Below are 19484 nucleotides of genomic sequence, written 5' to 3' on the forward strand. Positions count from 1 at the left end.
CTCCACTGAACCACCACCCCAGACGGCCAATCAATCCGGGGATTGTGCTTCAACATCCATGGGAAGCCCAAAATCACGCGGGAGGTAGAAGGAGTTACAAAAAACTCAATCTCCTCCCGATGGTTTCCAGACACCACCAGAGTTACTGGTTGTGTCTTGTGTGTGATTAAAGGGAGGAGGGTGCCATCAAGTGCCCGCACCTGCAATGGCGAAGGAAGCGCCACCAGAGGGAGCCCTACCTCCCTTGCCCATCTGCTGTCTAGCAGATTCCCTTCTGACCCCGTGTCCACCAGTGCTGGGGCTTGAAGGGTTAAATCCCCGCTCAGGATTGTAACTGGGAGTCGTGTGGCAATCTGTGTGTGTCTCACGTGAATGTTTTGACCCCCCCTTAGCCCAGTCTCTGAGGGCGGTTGTTGTTGTGGCCGTTTGGGGCAGTTTTTCTGTGTGTGCTCCTTTGAGCTGCAGAGAAAACACTCCTCGCAGATCAGCCTCCTCATTTTGGCCCTGTGCGTTTCCCTAACAACATCAGCAGGGGGAGCTGTTGCCCCACAGAGCGCTGCGGCTGTGGAGCGTGGGGAGGGCGGCCCCTTTTCGAACCCGGAAGGGTATCCGACCACGTCCTTCGCCTCGCTCCCGACGGCGTTCCTCCAACCGATTGTCTAACCATATAACGAGATCGATAAGCCCATCTAAATCCCGCGGTTCCTCCTTAGCTACCAGATGCTGCTTCAGGACCAACGACAGTCCGTTTATGAAGGCGGCGCGGAGCGCAACGTCATTCCAGCCGGACCTCGCAGCCGCGATGCGGAAGTCGACTGCATATTCGGCTGCACACCGGCGCCCCTGTCGCATTGACAGCAGCATTGTTGAAGCGGTCTCTCCTCTGTTAGGGTGATCAAACACTGTTCTGAACTCGCCCACAAACCCAATGTATGCTGATAACAACCATGAGTTCTGTTCCCAGAGCGCCGTAGCCCAGGCACGTGCCTTACCCCGAAGCAGAGCAATCACATAAGCTATTTTACTAGCATCTGACGCGTACATAACGGGACGTTGTGCGAAGACGAGCGAACACTGCATGAGAAAGTCCGCGCACGTCTCCACACAACCTCCGTACGGCTCAGGAGGGCTTATGTATGCTTCAGGGGATGGTGGGAGGGGTTGTTGAACCACCACTGGAACGTTCATATCCTGCACAGGGTTGGCAGGAGGAGGACCTGCAGCAGCGCCCTGAGCGCTCGCCGCCACCTGCGCGGAGAGAGCCTCCACCCTGCGGTTCAGGAGGATGTTTTGCTCGGTCATTTGATCCAACCGAGCCGTAAAGGCGGTGAGAATGTGCTGCAGCTCACCAATCACGCCTCCTGCAGCTATCAAAAAAGCTGGGACAGTGGTATGTTTACCACTGTGTTACATCACCTTTCCTTCTAACAACACTCAATAAGTCTTTGGGAACTGAGGACACTAATTGTTGTAGCTTTGTAGGTGGAATTCTTTCTCATTCTTGCTTAATGTGCGACTTCAGTTGTTCAACAGTCCGGGGTCTCCGTTGTCGTATTTTACGCTTCATAATGCGCCACACATTTTCAATGGGTGACAGGTCTGGACTGCAGGCAGACCAGTCCAGTACCCGCACTCTTTTACTATGAAGCCACGCTGTTGTAACACGTGCAGAATGTGGCTTGGCATTGTCTTGCTGAAATAAGCAGGGATGTCCCTGAAAAGGACGTTGCTTGGATGGCAACAAGTGTTGCTCCAAAACCTGGATGTACCTTTCAGCATTGATGGTGCCATCACAGATGTGTAAGTTGCCCATGCCATGGGCACTAACACACCCTCATACCATCACAGATGCTGGCTTTTGAACTTGGTGCTGGTAACAATCTGGATGATCTTTTTCCTTTTTTGTCTAGAGGACACGACATCCATGATTTCCAAAAATAATTTGAAATGTGGACTCACCAGACCACAGCACATTTTTCCACTTTGCGTCTGTCCATTTCAAATGAGCTCGGGCCCAGAGAAGGCGGCAGCGTTTCTGGATGTTCTTGATGTATGGCTTTCGCTTTGCATGGTAGAGTTTTAACTTGCACTTGTAGATGTAGCAACGAACTGTGTGACAATGGTTTTCTGAAGTGTTTCTGAGCCTTTACACAATGATGTCAGTTTTTAATGCAGTGCTCCAAAGCATGGATGTACCTTTCAGCATTGATGGTGCCATCACAGATGTGTAAGTTGCCCATGCCATGGGCACTAACACACCCCATACCATCACAGATGCTGGCTTTTGAACTTTGTGCTGGTAACAATCTGGATGGCCTTTTTCCTCTTTTGTCCAGAGGACACAATGTCCATGTTTTCCAAAAACAATTTGAAATGTGGACTCATCAGACCACAGCACACTTTTCCACTTTGCATCTGTCCATTTCAAATGAGCTCAGGCCCAGAGGAGCATGGTAGAGTTTTAACTTGCACTTGTATATGTAACAATAAACTGTGTTAACTGACAATGGTTTTCTGAAGTGTTCCTGAGTGTACGCAGTAAGATCCTTTATACAATGATGTTGGTCTTTAATGCAGTGCTGCCTGAGGGATCGAAGGTCACGGGCATTCAATGTTGGTTTTTGGCCTTGCCACTTATGTGTAGAAAGTTCTCCAGATTCTTTGAATTTTCTGATTGTATTATGGACTGTAGATGATGGAAACCCTAAATTCCTTGTAACTGAACATTGAGAAACATTGTTCTGAAATGGTTGGACTATTTTTTTTCATACAGTGGTTCACAAAGTGGTGATCCTCGCCCCATCTTTGCTTGTGAACAGCTGAGCCTTTTGGGGATGCTCCTTTTATACCCAAACATGACACTCACCTGTTTCCAATTAACCTGTTCACCTGTGGAATGTTCCAAACAGGTGTTCTTTAAGTATTCATCAACTTTCCCAGTCTTTTGTTGCCGTGTCCCAGCTTTTTTTAAATGTGTTGCAGGCATCCATTTCAAAATGAGCAAATATTTGCACAAAAACAAAAAAGTCTATCAGTTTGAACCTTGAATATCTTGTCTTTGTGGTGTATTCAGTTGAATATAGGTTGAAGAGGATTTGCAAATCATTGTATTTTTTATTTAGATTTCACACAATGTCCAAACTTCATTGAAATTGGGGTTGTAAATGGTTTAGTGTCCCAGCTTTTCTTGGAATGTGTTGCAGGCCGGTTATAGATGAATGGATGTATATTAACAAATTAAATGAAGCTGACCACACGAAATGTAACATATTGGGTTCAAACTGTCTGCAATGAAATAGAAATCAAAGTAAATGGAAGAGATGTTTTTTGGCATTTTGTACTGTATTCTGTCCCATCTTTTTCTGATTTTGGGTTGTAAACAATAACTTTTATACTTTTTTAGTTATCGCTGCAAGAGCTGGACCAGCGGCGACCCCTCTTGGAGAGACAGGTCACAGCAGCCCAGAACCTGAAGAACAAAACCAGCAACCAGGAGACCCGCAACGCAATCACAGAACGCAGTATGACCAGTGTGAAGCACACAAAAATCCATCCTTTTTCAACTCACTCAAAAACAAGAGCAACTTTCAACCATAAGAAAAATGCACTGATTGTGTTGAATGGCAACTAAATGAAACCACCTGATTCATGTGTCCACCAAAAATGTGGCAAAACACTTGACATATGACACACCTTAAATTTACCTACATGACACCATCTGGCCAATAAAAGGAAGATTTGGTGCAATAAAATGTACATGTCTTACAAACAGTACAGAAATAAACATGGATGTGATATATTTGAAAGAAGCCTCTCATATTAAGAGTTTGCCGAGATACAATGCATAATGTACACCTGACTAATTCTGCTAGCTCTCTGTCTGTCCTGCTTTTTCAACATGATTGGGTATGAGAGATATTCAACAGCTTTATGCACATATACATTAGGGCTGTTCATGTTATATAGTGAAAAAATAAAAGTTGTGAGAAACTTCGGGCCTCATATTCGGGTCAAATGTGATGGCTTCTAATCACAAAAAGTGGTGGTTGATTGGTCACCCAGAGGAGAACATTAATGGAATTACTGGATGCTTGTTTGGGGAAAATTGTTGCTTTGTGGGGGACCCCTAAACAATGTCTAGTTACAATAAAATTTGGCACATATCTTTTATTTTATTAGTGAAACAAGAACATGTGGCCCAAAAGATTTTGTAACATTTGACATTTTGAACAGGTCTAATATACATTTAAAGATGAGTCAACCTTTTTAGTCTGGTGTAAGATGTATGTCATTGTTTTATGAGGTCATAACATGCCGTCAATATTCTTAGTCATGCCACTAATGCTTTTTCAGACACAGTCATTTAAAAAAAATACAATGGGCACTCAGAAAGTGCAACACCTACACAATCATGTGAGTTATTTCTTTGTGCTTCAGTAATTCTTTGTAGCTTTGACGTTTGATCATTTCTGTCCAAAACTGAACCACTTTATCCTTGATGAATATCAATCAATCAATCAACTTTTTTCTTGTATAGCGCCAAATCACAACAAACAGTTGCCCCAAGGCGCTCCACATTGCAAGGCAAGGCCATACAATAATTATGAAACACAGTCTACGTCTAAAGCAACATAACCAAGGGATGGTCCAGGGTCACCCGATCCAGCCCTAACTATAAGCCTTAGCGAAAAGGAAAGTTTTAAGCCTAATCTTAAAAGTAGAGAGGGTATCTGTCTCCCTGATCTGAATTGGGAGCTGGTTCCACAGGAGAGGAGCCTGAAAGCTGAAGGCTCTGCCTCCCATTCTACTCTTACAAACCCTAGGAACTACAAGTAAGCCCGCAGTCTGAGAGCGAAGCGCTCTAATGGGGTAATATGGTACTATGAGGTCCCTAAGATAAGATGGGACCTGATTATTCAAAACCTTATAAGTAAGAAGAAGAATTTTAAATTCTATTCTAGCATTAACAGGAAGCCAATGAAGGGAGGCCAACACGGGTGAGATATGCTCTCTCCTGCTAGTCCCCGTCAGTACTCTAGCTGCAGCATTCTGAACCAACTGAAGGCTTTTTAGGGAACTTTTAGGACAACCTGATAATAATGAATTACAATAGTCCAGCCTAGAGGAAACAAATGCATGAATTAGTTTTTCAGCATCACTCTGAGACAAGACCTTTCTGATTTTAGAGATATTGCGTAAATGCAAAAAGGCAGTCCTACATATTTGTTTAATATGCGCTTTGAATGACATATCCTGATCAAAAATAACTCCAAGATTTCTCACAGTATTACTAGAGATCAGGGAAATGCCATCCAGAGTAACGATCTGGTTAGACACCATGCTTCTAAGATTTGTGGGGCCAAGTACAATAACTTCAGTTTTATCTGAGTTTAAAAGCAGGAAATTAGAGGTCATCCATGTCTTTATGTCTGTAAGACAATCCTGCAGTTTAGCTAATTGGTGCGTATCCTCTGGCTTCATGGATAGATAAAGCTGGGTATCATCTGCGTAACAATGAAAATTTAAGCAATACCGTCTAATAATACTGCCCAAGGGAAGCATGTATAAAGTGAATAAAATTGGTCCTAGCACAGAACCTTGTGGAACTCCATAATTAACTTTAGTCTGTGAAGAAGATTCCCCATTTACATGAACAAACTGTAATCTATTAGACAAATATGATTCAAACCACCGCAGCGCAATGCCTTTAATACCTATGACATGCTCTAATCTCTGTAATAAAATTTTATGGTCAACAGTATCAAAAGCAGCACTGAGGTCCAACAGAACAAGCACAGAGATAAGTCCACTGTCCGAAGCCATAAGAAGATCATTTGTAACCTTCACTAATGCTGTTTCTGTACTATGATGAATTCTAAAACCTGACTGAAACTCTTCAAATAGACCATTCCTCTGCAGGTGATCAGTTAGCTGTTTTACAACTACCCTCTCAAGAATCTTTGAGAGAAAAGGAAGGTTGGAGATTGGCCTATAATTAGCTAAGATAGCTGGGTCAAGTGATGGCTTTTTAAGTAATGGTTTAATTACTGCCACCTTAAAGGCCTGTGGTACATAACCAACTAACAAAGATAGATTGATCATATTTAAGATTGAAGCATTAAATAATGGTAGGACTTCCTTGAGCAGCCTGGCAGGAATGGGGTCTAATAAGCATGTTGATGGTTTGGATGAAGTAACTAATGAAAATAACTCAGACAGAACAATCGGAGAGAAAGAGTCTAACCAAATACCGGCATCACTGAAAGCAGCCAAAGATAACGATACATCTTTGGGATGGTTATGAGTAATTTTTTCTCTAATAGTCAAAATTTTGTTAGCAAAGAAAGTCATGAAGTCATTACTAGTTAAAGTTAATGGAATACTCAGCTCAATAGAGCTCTGACTCTTTGTCAGCCTGGCTACAGTGCTGAAAAGAAACCTGGGGTTGTTCTTATTTTCTTCAATTAGTGATGAGTAGAAAGATGTCCTAGCTTCACGAAGGGCTTTCTTATAGAGCAACAAACTCTTTTTCCAGGCTAAGTGAAGATCTTCTAAATTAGTGAGACGCCATTTCCTCTCCAACTTACGGGTTATCTGCTTTAAGCTACGAGTTTGTGAGTTATACCATGGAGTCAGACACTTCTGATTTAAAGCTCTCTTTTTCAGAGGAGCTACAGCATCCAAAGTTGTCTTCAATGAGGATGTAAAACTATTGACAAGATACTCTAACTCCCTTACAGAGTTTAGGTAGCTACTCTGCTCTGTGTTGGTATATGACATTAGAGAACATAAAGAAGGAATCATATCCTTAAACCTAGTTACAGCGCTTTCTGAAAGACTTCTAGTGTAATGAAACTTATTCCCCACTGCAGGGTAGTCCATCAGGGTAAATGTAAATGTTATTAAAAAATGATCAGACAAAAGGGAGTTTTCAGGGAATACTGTTAAGTCTTCTATTTCCATACCATAAGTCAGAACAAGATCTAAAATATGATTAAAGTGGTGGGTGGACTCATTTACTTTTTGAGCAAAGCCGATAGAGTCTAATAATAGATTAAATGAAGTGTTGAGGCTGTCATTCTCAGCATCTGTGTGGATGTTAAAATCGCCCACTATAATTATCTTATCTGAGCTAAGCACTAAGTCAGACAAAAGGTCTGAAAATTCACAGAGAAACTCACAGTAACGACCAGGTGGACGATAGATAATAACAAATAAAACTGTTTTTTGGGACTTCCAATTTGGATGGACAAGACTAAGATACAAGCTTTCAAATGAATTAAAGCTCTGTCTAGGTTTTTGATTAATTAATAAGCTGGAATGGAAGATTGCTGCTAATCCTCCGCCCCGGCCCGTGCTACGAGCATTCTGACAGTTAGTGTGACTCGGGGGTGTTGACTCATTTAAACTAACATATTCATCCTGCTGTAACCAAGTTTCTGTTAGGCAGAATAAATCAATACGTTGATCAATTATTATATCATTTACCAACAGGGACTTAGAAGAAAGAGACCTAATGTTTAATAGACCACATTTAACTGTTTTAGTCTGTGGTGCAATTGAAGGTGCTATATTATTTTTTCTTTTTGAATTTTTATGCTTAAATAGATTTTTGCTGGTTATTGGTGGTCTGGGAGCAGGCACCGTCTCTACGGGGATGGGGTAATGAGGGGATGGTAGGGGGAGAGAAGCTGCAGAGAGGTGTATAAGACCACAGCTCTGCCTCCTGGTCCCAACGCTAGACAGTCACAGTTTGGAGGATCCCAAAAAATTGGCCAGATTTCTAGAAATGAGAGCTGCTCCCTCTAAAGTGGGATGGATGCCGTCTCTCCTAACAAGACCAGGTTTTCCACAGAAGCTTTGCCAATTATCTATGAAGCCCACCTCATTTTTTGGACACCACTCAGACAGCCAGCAATTCAAGGAGAACATGCGGCTAAACATGTCACTCCCGGTCTGATTGGGGAGGGGCCCAGAGAAAACAACAGAGTCCGACATTGTTTTTGCAAAGTTACACACCGATTCAATGTTAATTTTAGTGACCTCCGATTGGCGTAACCGAGTGTCATTACTGCCGACGTGAATTACAATCTTACCAAATTTACGCTTAGCCTTAGCCAGCAATTTCAAATGTCCTTCGATGTCGCCTGCTCTGGCCCCCGGAAGACAATTGACAATGGTTGCTGGTGTCGCTAACTTCACATTTCTCAAAACAGAGTCGCCAATAACCAGAGTTTGATCCTCGGCGAGTGTATCGTCGAGTGGGGAAAAACGGTTAGAGATGTGAACGGGTTGACGGTGTACACGGGGCTTCTGTTTAGGGCTACGCTTCCTCCTCACAGTCACCCAGTCAGCCTGCCTTCCCGACTGCACGGGGTCTGCCAGGGGGGAACTAACGGCGGCTAAGCTACCTTGGTCCGCACCGACTACAGGGGCCTGGCTAGCTGTAGAATTTTCCACGGTGCGGAGCCGAGCCTCCAATTCGCCCAGCCTGGCCTCCAAAGCTACGAATAAGCTGCACTTATTACATGTACCGTTACTGCTAAAAGAGGCCGAGGAATAACTAAACATTTCACACCCAGAGCAGAAAAGTACGGGAGAGACAGGAGAAGCCGCCATGCTAAAACGGCTAAGAGCTAGTAGCTACGCTAAGCTAGCGGATTCCCAAACAGGGAATCCGACACTAGACAGGCTGTGGAGCAGCACAGGTAACGCACGACAACAGTGCTAAAATAAAATAAAAATCCACTAGACAGGCTGTGGAGCAGCACAGGTAACGCACAACAACAGTGCTAAAAAATAAAATAAAATAAAAATAAAAATCCACTGGACAGGCTGTGGAGCAGCACAGGCAACGCACGACAACAGTGCTAAAACAAAATAAAAATCCACTAGACAGGCTGTGGAGCAGCACAGGTAACGCACGACAACAGTGCTAAAATACAATAAAAATCCACTAGACAGGCTGTGGAGCAGCACAGGTAACGCACAACAACAGTGCTAAAAAATAAAATAAAATAAAAATAAAAATCCACTGGACAGGCTGTGGAGCAGCACAGGTAACGCACAACAACAGTGCTAAAAAATAAAATAAAATAAAAATAAAAATCCACTGGACAGGCTGTGGAGCAGCACAGGCAACGCACGACAACAGTGCTAAAACAAAATAAAAATCCACTAGACAGGCTGTGGAGCAGCACAGGTAACGCACGACAACAGTGCTAAAACAAAATAGAAATCCACTAGACAGGCTGTGGAGCAGCACAGGTAACGCACAACAACAGTGCTAAAACAAAATAAAAATCCACTAGACAGGCTGTGGAGCAGCACAGGTAACGCACGACAACAGTGCTAAAACAAAATAAAAATCCACTAGACAGGCTGTGGAGCAGCACAGGTAATGCACAACAACAGTGCTAAAACAAAATAAAAATCCACTGGACAGGCTGTGGAGCAGCACAGGTAACGCACAACAACAGTGCTAAAAACTAAAATAAAATAAAAATAAAAATCCACTGGACAGGCTGTGGAGCAGCACAGGCAACGCACGACAACAGTGCTAAAACAAAATAAAAATCCACTAGACAGGCTGTGGAGCAGCACAGGTAACGCACGACAACAGCGCTAAATAAAAATCCACTGGACAGGCTGTGGAGCAGCACAGGTAACGCACGACAACAGCGCCCAAAAAAATAAAATAAAATAAAAATCCACTGGACAGGCTGTGGAGCAGCACAGGTAACGCACGACAACAGTGGTAAAAAATAAAATAAAAATCCACTGGACAGGCTGTGGAGCAGCACAGGTAACGCACGACAACAGTGCTAAAAAAAAAATAAAAAAATAAAAAAAATAAAATAAAAAAAATAATAAAATAAAAATCCACTGGACAGGCTGTGGAGCAGCACAGGTAACACACGACAACAGTGGTAAAAAACAAAACAAAAATCCACTGAACAGGCTGTGGAGCAGCACAGGTAACACACGACAACAGTGGTAAAAAATAAAATAAAAATCCACTGAACAGGCTGTGGAGCAGCACAGGTAACACATGACAACAGTGCTAAAAAAAAAAAAAAAAATCCACTGAACAGGCTGTGGAGCAGCACAGGTAACGCACGACAACAGCGCCAAAAAATAAAATAAAAATCCACTGAACAGGCTGTGGAGCAGCACAGGTAACACACGACAACAGTGGTAAAAAATAAAATAAAAATCCACTGGACAGGCTGTGGAGCAGCACAGGTAACACACGACAACAGTGGTAAAAAATAAAATAAAAATCCACTGGACAGGCTGTGGAGCAGCACAGGTAACACACAACAACAGTGGTAAAAAATAAAATAAAAATCCACTGGACAGGCTGTGGAGCAGCACAGGTAACACACGACAACAGTGCTAAAAAAAATATATATATATCCACTGGACAGGCTGTGGAGCAGCACAGGTAACGCACGACAACAGCGCCAAAAAATAAAATAAAAATCCACTGAACAGGCTGTGGAGCAGCACAGGTAACGCACGACAACAGTGCTAAAATAAAATAAAAATCCACTAGGCAGGCTGTGGAGCAGCACGACAACAGTGCTAAAAAATAAAATAAAAATAAAAACGAAAGCGTTAGCAAGCTAGTTAGCTTGCCAACGCTGATGAAGGTTAGCTGATAAAAGAGCTCCGTCACGATGCTTCGACCGTTAGAGTTCTTCTTTAGGCGTTGGAGCACGGTGAAAAAGTAAAAAAAAGTAAAAAAGTCTTGAAAAAGACTGTTAATTCAAAGAACTCAAACAGCTCAGTTCAAACAGCTAACAGATACAGCAGAACACCTACACAACCCTGCCAGCATTTATGATTCATACTGGCTCCAAATTGGTTGAGATATACAGTTATGACTTTGAGTTTGACCACCCAGTGTGAATGGTCATGTGACCAAGAGGAATGACTTCGTATTAGGGTTTAATAGTAACTATAGGTCTGTCTGTAAGTAGTGAATATACGAGGTCTATTAGAAAAGTATCCGACCTTATTATTTTTTTCAAAAACCATATGGATTTGAATCACGTGTGATTACATCAGACATGCTTGAACCCTCGTGGGCATGCGAGAGTTTTTTCACGCCTGTCGGTTACGTCATTCGCCTGTGGGCAGTCTTTGAGTGAGGAGTCGCCCACCATCTCGTCGATTTTTTCATTGTTTAGGAATGGCTCAGAGACTGCTGCTTTGTTTGATCAAAATTTTTTCAAAACTGTAAGGCACAACTGAGTGGAAACCATTCGATAAATTCAGCTGGTTTTTGGTAAAAAATTTTAATGGCTGATGAGAGATTTTGGTCTGGTAGTGTCGCCGTAAGGACGGCCCACGGCGCCTGACGGCGATCTGCGCTTCGAGGCGGCAGCGTCTCGCCGTTTCAAGTTGAAAACTTCCACATTTCAGGCTCTGTTGACCCAGTAAGTTGTCAGAGAACAGAGAACTTTCAGAAGAAGTCGGTATGAGGAGTTTATTCGGACATTCCATTGTTAACGGACATTTTGTAATGAAAGAACGTGCGGGCAGAGTCGCATGTCGGGCCGGACCCGACCGCGGGGGGTCGCGACAGGAAAAACACCTCCGTTGGAAACCTTAACGGGCAAGTTGGAACATGCCCAGCTGTTAAACAATTTCTCAGTTACTCACTTGTTGAAAGCCATCAAAAGCCGCCTGAATTTTACAAATGGTTTTCAACACAGAGGTGTTTTTCCTGTCGCGGCGCACACAGATTTGCCGAGTCGTCACGGAAACAACTTGGCGAATTTGCACGCACATCTTTCATTAAAAAATGTCCTTAAACAGTGGAATGTCCGCATAAAGTCCTCATGCCGGCCTCTTCTGAATCTTCTCTGTTCTCTCACGACGTCCTGGGTGAATTAAGCCTTAAATTAGGATGTTTTCAGGTCAAAACAGGCCGACGACGGCACCTGGAAGTGCTGCACGACGTCCCGCTCTGTGGGAAGTCCTTACACCGACAGAAACACCCCATAATCTCTCATCAGCCGTTAAACTTTTCACCGAAAACCAGCTTAATTTCTCGAATAGTGTCCACTCGGATATTCCTCACAGGTCCAGAAAAATTTTGATAAAGCAACGCGCGCCGTCTCGAGCAGCGTGTGAAACAAAGGAATTCAGCCGTGAGGGCGGGACCACATCTCACTCAAGGCCTGCCCACAGGGAAATGACGTCACCGACACGCAGAAAAAACTCACACATGCGCACGAGGGTTCAAGCATGATTGGTGTAATCGCACGTCATTCAAATCCATATAGTTAAAAAAAAATATAAAAGGGTCGGTTTATTATCTAATAGACCTCGTACACCCAATCCTGCATTTTTAAGGCCGTCAACACATTCCAGAAGAGTTGGGACACAAAAGCAATGAGCATGATGTTGCCATTCCTTCTCACAACACAATGTTTTGACATTGAGTATGGCATGCGTGTTTCAGGTGTTATTTTGTTGCATTTTTCCTGCAAACATATCTTAAGGTGTGCAACAGTACACGGTTGTCATTAATATTTTTCATTTCAAAAACTTTGGTTTATTTTTTCTTTTTGAAAAATGCATGGACATCCATGGAAAAGATGTTATCTCAAAGGCAGTGTATTGACTGTAAAATGCCAGTGTCCTGTTCTGGATTAATGCTGCCATTACAGAAGTGTAAATTACCTTTGCTAAGGACATTGACACAGCCCTATTCCATGACAGACCCTGGCTTTTGGAACTGTTGCTAATAACAGTCTGGATGGTTGTTTTCTTCTTTGGTCCAAAGCACACATGTCCATTTTTCCAAAAAAGATCGGGAATACAGTCTGATATTCCAACCCAGATCTCTCCAAAAACACAGCGCTGCTCCTGGAACATATTGATAAGGCTTTTTTGCACTGTAGCAAATTATTGAATAAAACGTCACACGCGGGCACCAAAACACGTAGCGATTTAGCAAATTTACAGATATTCAGACCTCACACGGAAGCACCAAAAGGACACCAATAAATGTAACAATTTATTTAAATCTCCTCACACAGGACACAACATTATAAGATTGTAGTGAATGAGCAGTTAAATTCCTAAATTGAATTAGATTGAGTTAGGCCCCATCTGATGAGTCACCAAAATAATTAACAATTTAAGGTTTAATACTTATTATTTAATTATTATTCGGGGCACCACCTATTTATAGCATAGGTACTTTCATTTAAACATTCATTAATTTATCAGTCTCAAATTGATTAATCAGTCTCAATTGAATTAATCAGTCTCAATTAATCAGTCTCTGATCTGAAAGTCTGAATTCACAATACGATTAACCAAGGGTTTCCTTCTGAAAACAAAATGAACCACAGCAGAAATATTTACAATTTATTTACAATTATATAGAAGCAACCCAGTCCAATCAAAGATTCAAGCTTCTCTACAGTTATATAGAAATGAACAGTTTACTGGCATTTTGTGGACAGTGATTAAATAAGTTCATTCATGGAAACAATTTTCTTACTAATTCATGAGACATTGAAAGAGAGAGAGAGATAAAGCTTAAAGACTTTAAGTGACTAAATCTGATTAGAATTTAATGAAATTTGAAGCCAATTATTAAGAAAAATATTAAACAAACATATGAATATGTTTAAAAGGAAACCACTTTGTATCCATTGACAACTAACCCTTTTTCTAGAACCTTTAACTGGGTCACTTAGCTGGTCCGTTGAGGAGATGGTTCGGGCGGCCCATCCGTCGTTGATGTAGGTTCTGCAGCGTGTTCACTTGGGTCAGGGGTTAACTCAGTGGTCTCCCTGTGTGATCCCAAAGGCTTGGGTCGGCTGGTTTTACTGCCAGGATGGCTGCTTGCAGTCAGGTTTGAGATCAGCTCCGTCATCAGCTGCTGGACCCCAGAGGTGGGAGGCGTTTATTGAAAATGGTTTCTGGTAGCTTTTAAAAAGTTTGTTGGAGCCCGATTAAAAATCTTTGTGAATTTAGGAAAAAGTAAAACTTTAAAAGCGTTGAAAAAACAAAATAGCTGACAGAAAAGGAGAGTCGCTTTTCTGTAAATTCACTATTAATTTGAAAAGTTCAGCTCGGAAGATCTCTTAAAAATTCACAAGACTTGACGCACCTTAAAGCGTCAGGTTAAAACTTTGTTAAAGTTATCAAAAATGAACAAAGAATGAATGCCACGTGGTAGCCTTAGCTTAGCTTAGCAATGGGGCCTTGGCCCAAGAATAAAAATTAAACATTTAACAAAGAAGAGAGAGAAGAATAAGAAGAAGCAGTGCCGGCAGAGAAGAGAGAGCGGCAAGACTCTGTTCTATCTTTTTAAAGGGGACTGACGTCACCAAACTCCACCCATTTAGGGTGTATAACTTTACAGAAAACTTCATGTGGTCACAGTGCTGACACAAATGATTCAATTATTTAAACACATTAACTATTTTGACATATTAGCTGTTCTGAGACACTCAAAAGGATACACATTAATAGTCAGACACATCCTTTGGATAAACCAGAATATTTCACCATCAACAATACTGATAAGGCAGATCACCCTTAAACACATATCAGTTACAAGGAGCATATGTCAATAAAATGGAATGATTATATGCAAAGCATTACGTTTGATTAATCAATACAAACAGCATTAGAAGTCTTTAGATATGAATAAAAGAAATACTGATGCAGTTCTTTTTATTTTAAACAAAAGGTCTTTTCCTTTGCTTAGACCTAAGTATAATAGCTGGTTGTGAAGACTCAAAGATTTATGGCCACGTCTTGTCATGGGGAAGTTTTGCAGTCTTGAGAGGTTCTGGCCTTAGCATGAGGCCATAAAGGTGGGTTCTTCTGGCCTGGGCAATTTCAGATTCTGACGTGAAGCCATTATAAAGTCATGTAATTCATAGTAACCGAAAATTTACTGATAAAAAGGCAAGGGCTCCCCTTTGAAGAACTTTAAATTACAGTTTTGTTTTGCTGTGAATCCTAGAGTTGGCCCATGGGGGATGTCTCCAAGCTTATCTTAAGATCTCCAGATGACTTAGGAATTTCTCAACTGAGAGGGAAAACACAGTCTTTGTCTGAAGTTCAAAACTCAGCTTTTTGTTGAGACAGCATTAATGTATTTTTTTAATTAGGGTGAATCGAGGCCATGCACTACAGCACAGTAAAGTTTAAAGTGCTAGACAAAGGTTTCTCATATCCCTTGCCCATGTGGTTATATCAGCTATTATATAATGGCTGAGTGGATCCTTGTCATTTAATTGGTGCTTTGTATGTCACATGACATGGGTTATTCATTCCATTAAGCATGCAATTTAGTTCCATACATTTTGTACCACTGCATGCTGCAAACCCCACCCACACACACACTAGCGGGGGCAGCGTTAAGCTAAATACGGCAGAGTTTGTTTTGCTGATGGACGACAATGTGAACAAGCTAACTCACTCACTCATGTTCAACTGCTTTTTTGAGTCCAGGTCACGGGGGCAACACCTCCAGCAGGGGACCCCAGACCACAATCTAACTGACAGTGCTAATTCTTCTAACACACACACACACACACACACACACACAAAACCAAATCCACAATGCCGTAAGCCACCTGGAGGCAGTGGCGACTCCAGAGATATCTTTCTGCAGGTGCTATGGGGGAGCTTGGCATTTTTATGAATGTGCTATTGGGCAGCAAAAACTGAACCATTTCAACAACTTGAAACTACACTCACTGCAGTACGATGTCATCACTGATGCTGAAAAACTCTTCCATGCCTTTGTCTCCTCTAGGCTTGACTACTGTAACTCCCTGCTCTTTGGGATCTCTGGAAAAAGCCTTCAAAGGCTCCAATACATTTGAAACAGTGTAGCTAGAATTCTGATGAGAGTATGTAAATAGGAGCACATAACACCTATACTCCATAATCTTCACTGGCTCCCCATCACCATACAGAATCTATTTTATGATTGCTCTCATCACCCACCAATGCATCCATGGCAATGCAACCGCATACCTCAAAGACATGCAGTGGCAATCTGACCATCATGTCACGCATGTGAGCTCTGTTCCACATGACGTGGTGTCTGTGCTGTGGCGCACTATATAAGACACGTGTGTCGGGCAGAACATGTGTGTGGCCAACTGGACGCACCTGATCGGTAGATGTGGACATGATCAGAGCACATTGCAGTGGATCAAATTTCTTGATATTTTCCCGCACCTGCCATGCAATCTGGATCTTGCGCCCTCTGTCTTTTTTCCTTTGTCCCAAGCTGAAAGACTGCCTGAAGGGACAACATTACATGAATGTTGCAGAGAGAAGACACCTGATTTCTTCACAGACATCATGCAAAGACTTGTCATTGGTGTAAACGTGTGGAAAGGGAATGTGACTATGTGGAAAAGTAATAACTCTCACTGACAGAGAACATTCATTCATTTATTTTCTATACCCACTTATTCCAAAGAAGGGTCAAGGGGAGCTGGAGCATGTACTAGCAGTCATTGAGCGAGAGGCAGGGTACACCCTGGTCAGGACGGCAGGTTATCGTAGGGCCTGATAGAGAACATTCTGACAGACATGCGATTCATGTAAGTATCTTGTTACTGAAATAACTGCAACTTTTCAACCAAGCTTCGTGCAACTACACATGTAAACTTGACTTGCTGCATGAGTAAGAACATTGCTGACAGTCATGACGGCACCCAACACCCCCACCCCCTCCCAGCCAGGTGAAATGTGAGAAACTCCTTGGCCTTTTGCAGTTTTGGGGTCCTCATCACTGAGGCACCTGCATGCTGGATCATACCCAGAGAAACATGCAACATGGTCAAAATGTCATAGCTGACTGTTCCTCTTTATCAGGCATGGCACAAACCAGATGGACACAAATGCAAGCTCACAAGACTGATAAAGTTAAAATGTTTTAATAACAGGCAACGGTTCAGTACATGGGTGGTGCAGTAGCGAGGCAAAGGTAGCAAAAAAGCGAGAGGCTGAGACGTGGTACAGTAAACAGACACAGGTAAAAAAAAACACAGTGTATGGGCTATCAGAGTGCAAGGCAAAATCAAGGTCAAAAAATGAGGCAGAGTCAAAATACATGCAAGCAAAAACAGAGCGAGGAACAGGGCTGGAAAGTGTACAAAGACAACAATCTGGCAAGGGAATGTCAGACTGTCAGGGTTTAAATCCTGGTGGACTAATCGGTGTGAAAGAGGAACAGGTGGTGTTAACGAGGTGCATGTGGGGAGCAATCTAGAAAGGGGCGTAGCTAGTGGACAAAGATTAAACACGGTGCAAGATAGTGAAGGAAGGAAAACACAGAGTGGAGTGACATAATAGACAAAGACACATCAGTAGGAGCAAGAGCGGGGGTGGATGAAACACAGAGTAGAAAGAGTCGCAGAAAGAGACAAAGACACAAGGGCTGGTGCAGGGGCAGTTATATAAGAAGGGCAAAAACTGAGAACAAAGATAAATCAGAAACTGAGGACAGAATGCAAAACAACTATGACTGGGAACAAACTAAGCATGAACATATGAACTGAAAAGTGAATCATCAGAATAAGAACAAAACTAATATAGAAACAAATCATGACTGAAGGAAGAAATAAAAAATAACCAAGTGGCAAAACAACCTATAAGCAAACAGAGACTAAACAAACCCAGTGACTACAAAATAATGCAATAAATAAGATAACAGAAAATGCAATAAATAACAAATGGAACAAAATCAGATAAGCAAATAATATAAGAAAATAATAAAAACCTATGACTAAAGCATAATGCGGTAAATGTGATGAGCAGAATTCAACTACAATTAAAGCAACATAAGGGACCAAGAGTGAAGGCAAACTATAACTACGAGGGCTGTCCGTAAAGTATAGGTCCTTTTTATTTTTTTCAAAAACTATATGGATTTCATTCATATGTTTTTACATCAGACATGCTTGAACCCTCGTGCGCATGCGTGAGTTTTTCCATGCCTATCGGTGACGTCATTCGCCTGTGAGCACTCCTTGTGGGAGGAGTCGTCCAGCCCCTCGTCGGAATTCCTTTGTCTGAGAAGTTGCTGAGAGACTGGCGCTTTGTTTGATCAAAATTTTTTCTAACCTGTGAGACACATCGAAGTGGACATGGTTCGAAAAAGTAAGCTGGTTTTCAGTGAAAATTTTAACAGCTGGTGAGAGATTTTGAGGTGATTCTGTCGCTTTAAGGACTTCCCACGGTGCGAGACGTCGCTCAGCGCTCTCAGGCAGCGTCATCAGCTTGTTTCAAGCTTAAAACCTCCACATTTCAGGCTCTATTGATCCAGGACGTCGTGAGAGAACAGAGAAGTTTCAGAAGAAGTCGGTTTCAGCATTTTATCCGGATATTGCACTGTTAAAGGAGATTTTTTTAATGAAAGACGTGCGGGCGGATTGCAGCGTCGGCTCGCAGCCGCCGCGACGCTCCGTCACAGGAAAAACACCTCTGTTGGAAGCCTTGAGGACAAGTTGGAACATCTCCAGCTGATAAACAATTTCTCATATACTCACTCCACTGAAAGCCATCAAAAGCCAACTGGATTTTAACAAATGGTTATCAACACGGAGGTGTTTTTCCTGTGCCGCCGCATCGGCTGCGTCCCGACGCGCGGACCCGTCCGCACGTCTTTCATTAAAAAAATCTCCTTTAACAGTGGAATATCCGGATAAAATGCTGAAACCGACTTCTTCTGAAACGTCTCTGTTCTCTCACGACGTCCTGGATCAATAGAGCCTGAAATGTGGAGGTTTTAAGCTTGAAACAGGCTGATGACGCTGCCTGAGAGCGCTGCGCGACGTCTCGCACTGTGAAAAGTCCTAAAGCGACAGAATCACCTCAAAATCTCTCACCAGCTGTTAAAATTTTCACTGAAAACCAGCTTAATTTTTCGAACCATGTCCACTTCAATGTGTCTCACAGGTTTAGAAAAAATTTTGATCAAACAAAGCGCCAGTCTCCCAGCAACTTCTCAGACAAAGGAATTCCGACGAGGGGCTGGACGACTCCTCCCACAAGGAGTGCTCACAGGCGAATGACGTCACCGACAGGCATGGAAAAACTCACGCATGCGCACGAGGGTTCAAGCATGTCTGACGTAAAAACATATGAATGAAATCCATATAGTTTTTGAAAAAATAAAAGGACCTATACTTTACGGACAGCCCTCGTAAAACAGCAAAACTATATACGTGGCAACCAAGTGAAACACAGAAAATAAATGAAACAGAACTAATCATGAACTGAGCAAAGTAATCTGACATGAACATGAAACAAGACTAAACATAACCTAAGCATGACTTTAATACATGACATAAATGAAATACACAAAAAGGTCAGACCACGTAAGAGGAAAACAGTCTAGAATCAAAAGAGCTGGCCGGACCATGACACACACAAGGCAAGTTATCCTCTGAAGAGACCTAGTGGCAAAGACATCCAGT

General features: G+C 42.4%; 1 protein-coding gene across 1 annotated transcript in view; it reads left to right on the forward strand.

Moving 5' to 3' along the window:
* The window catches only part of dmd (dystrophin), a 1392820-nt gene that overhangs the window by 967116 nt on the left and 406220 nt on the right, over nt 1–19484 (forward strand). Inside the window, exon 57 of the mRNA XM_034174291.1 lies at nt 3404–3521. Within this exon, the coding sequence (XP_034030182.1) occupies nt 3404–3521 (118 nt within the window). The remainder of the gene's footprint in view (nt 1–3403; nt 3522–19484) is intronic.

Source organism: Thalassophryne amazonica, chromosome 1 (assembly GCF_902500255.1).
Source record: "Thalassophryne amazonica chromosome 1, fThaAma1.1, whole genome shotgun sequence".
NCBI lineage: Eukaryota > Metazoa > Chordata > Actinopteri > Batrachoidiformes > Batrachoididae > Thalassophryne > Thalassophryne amazonica.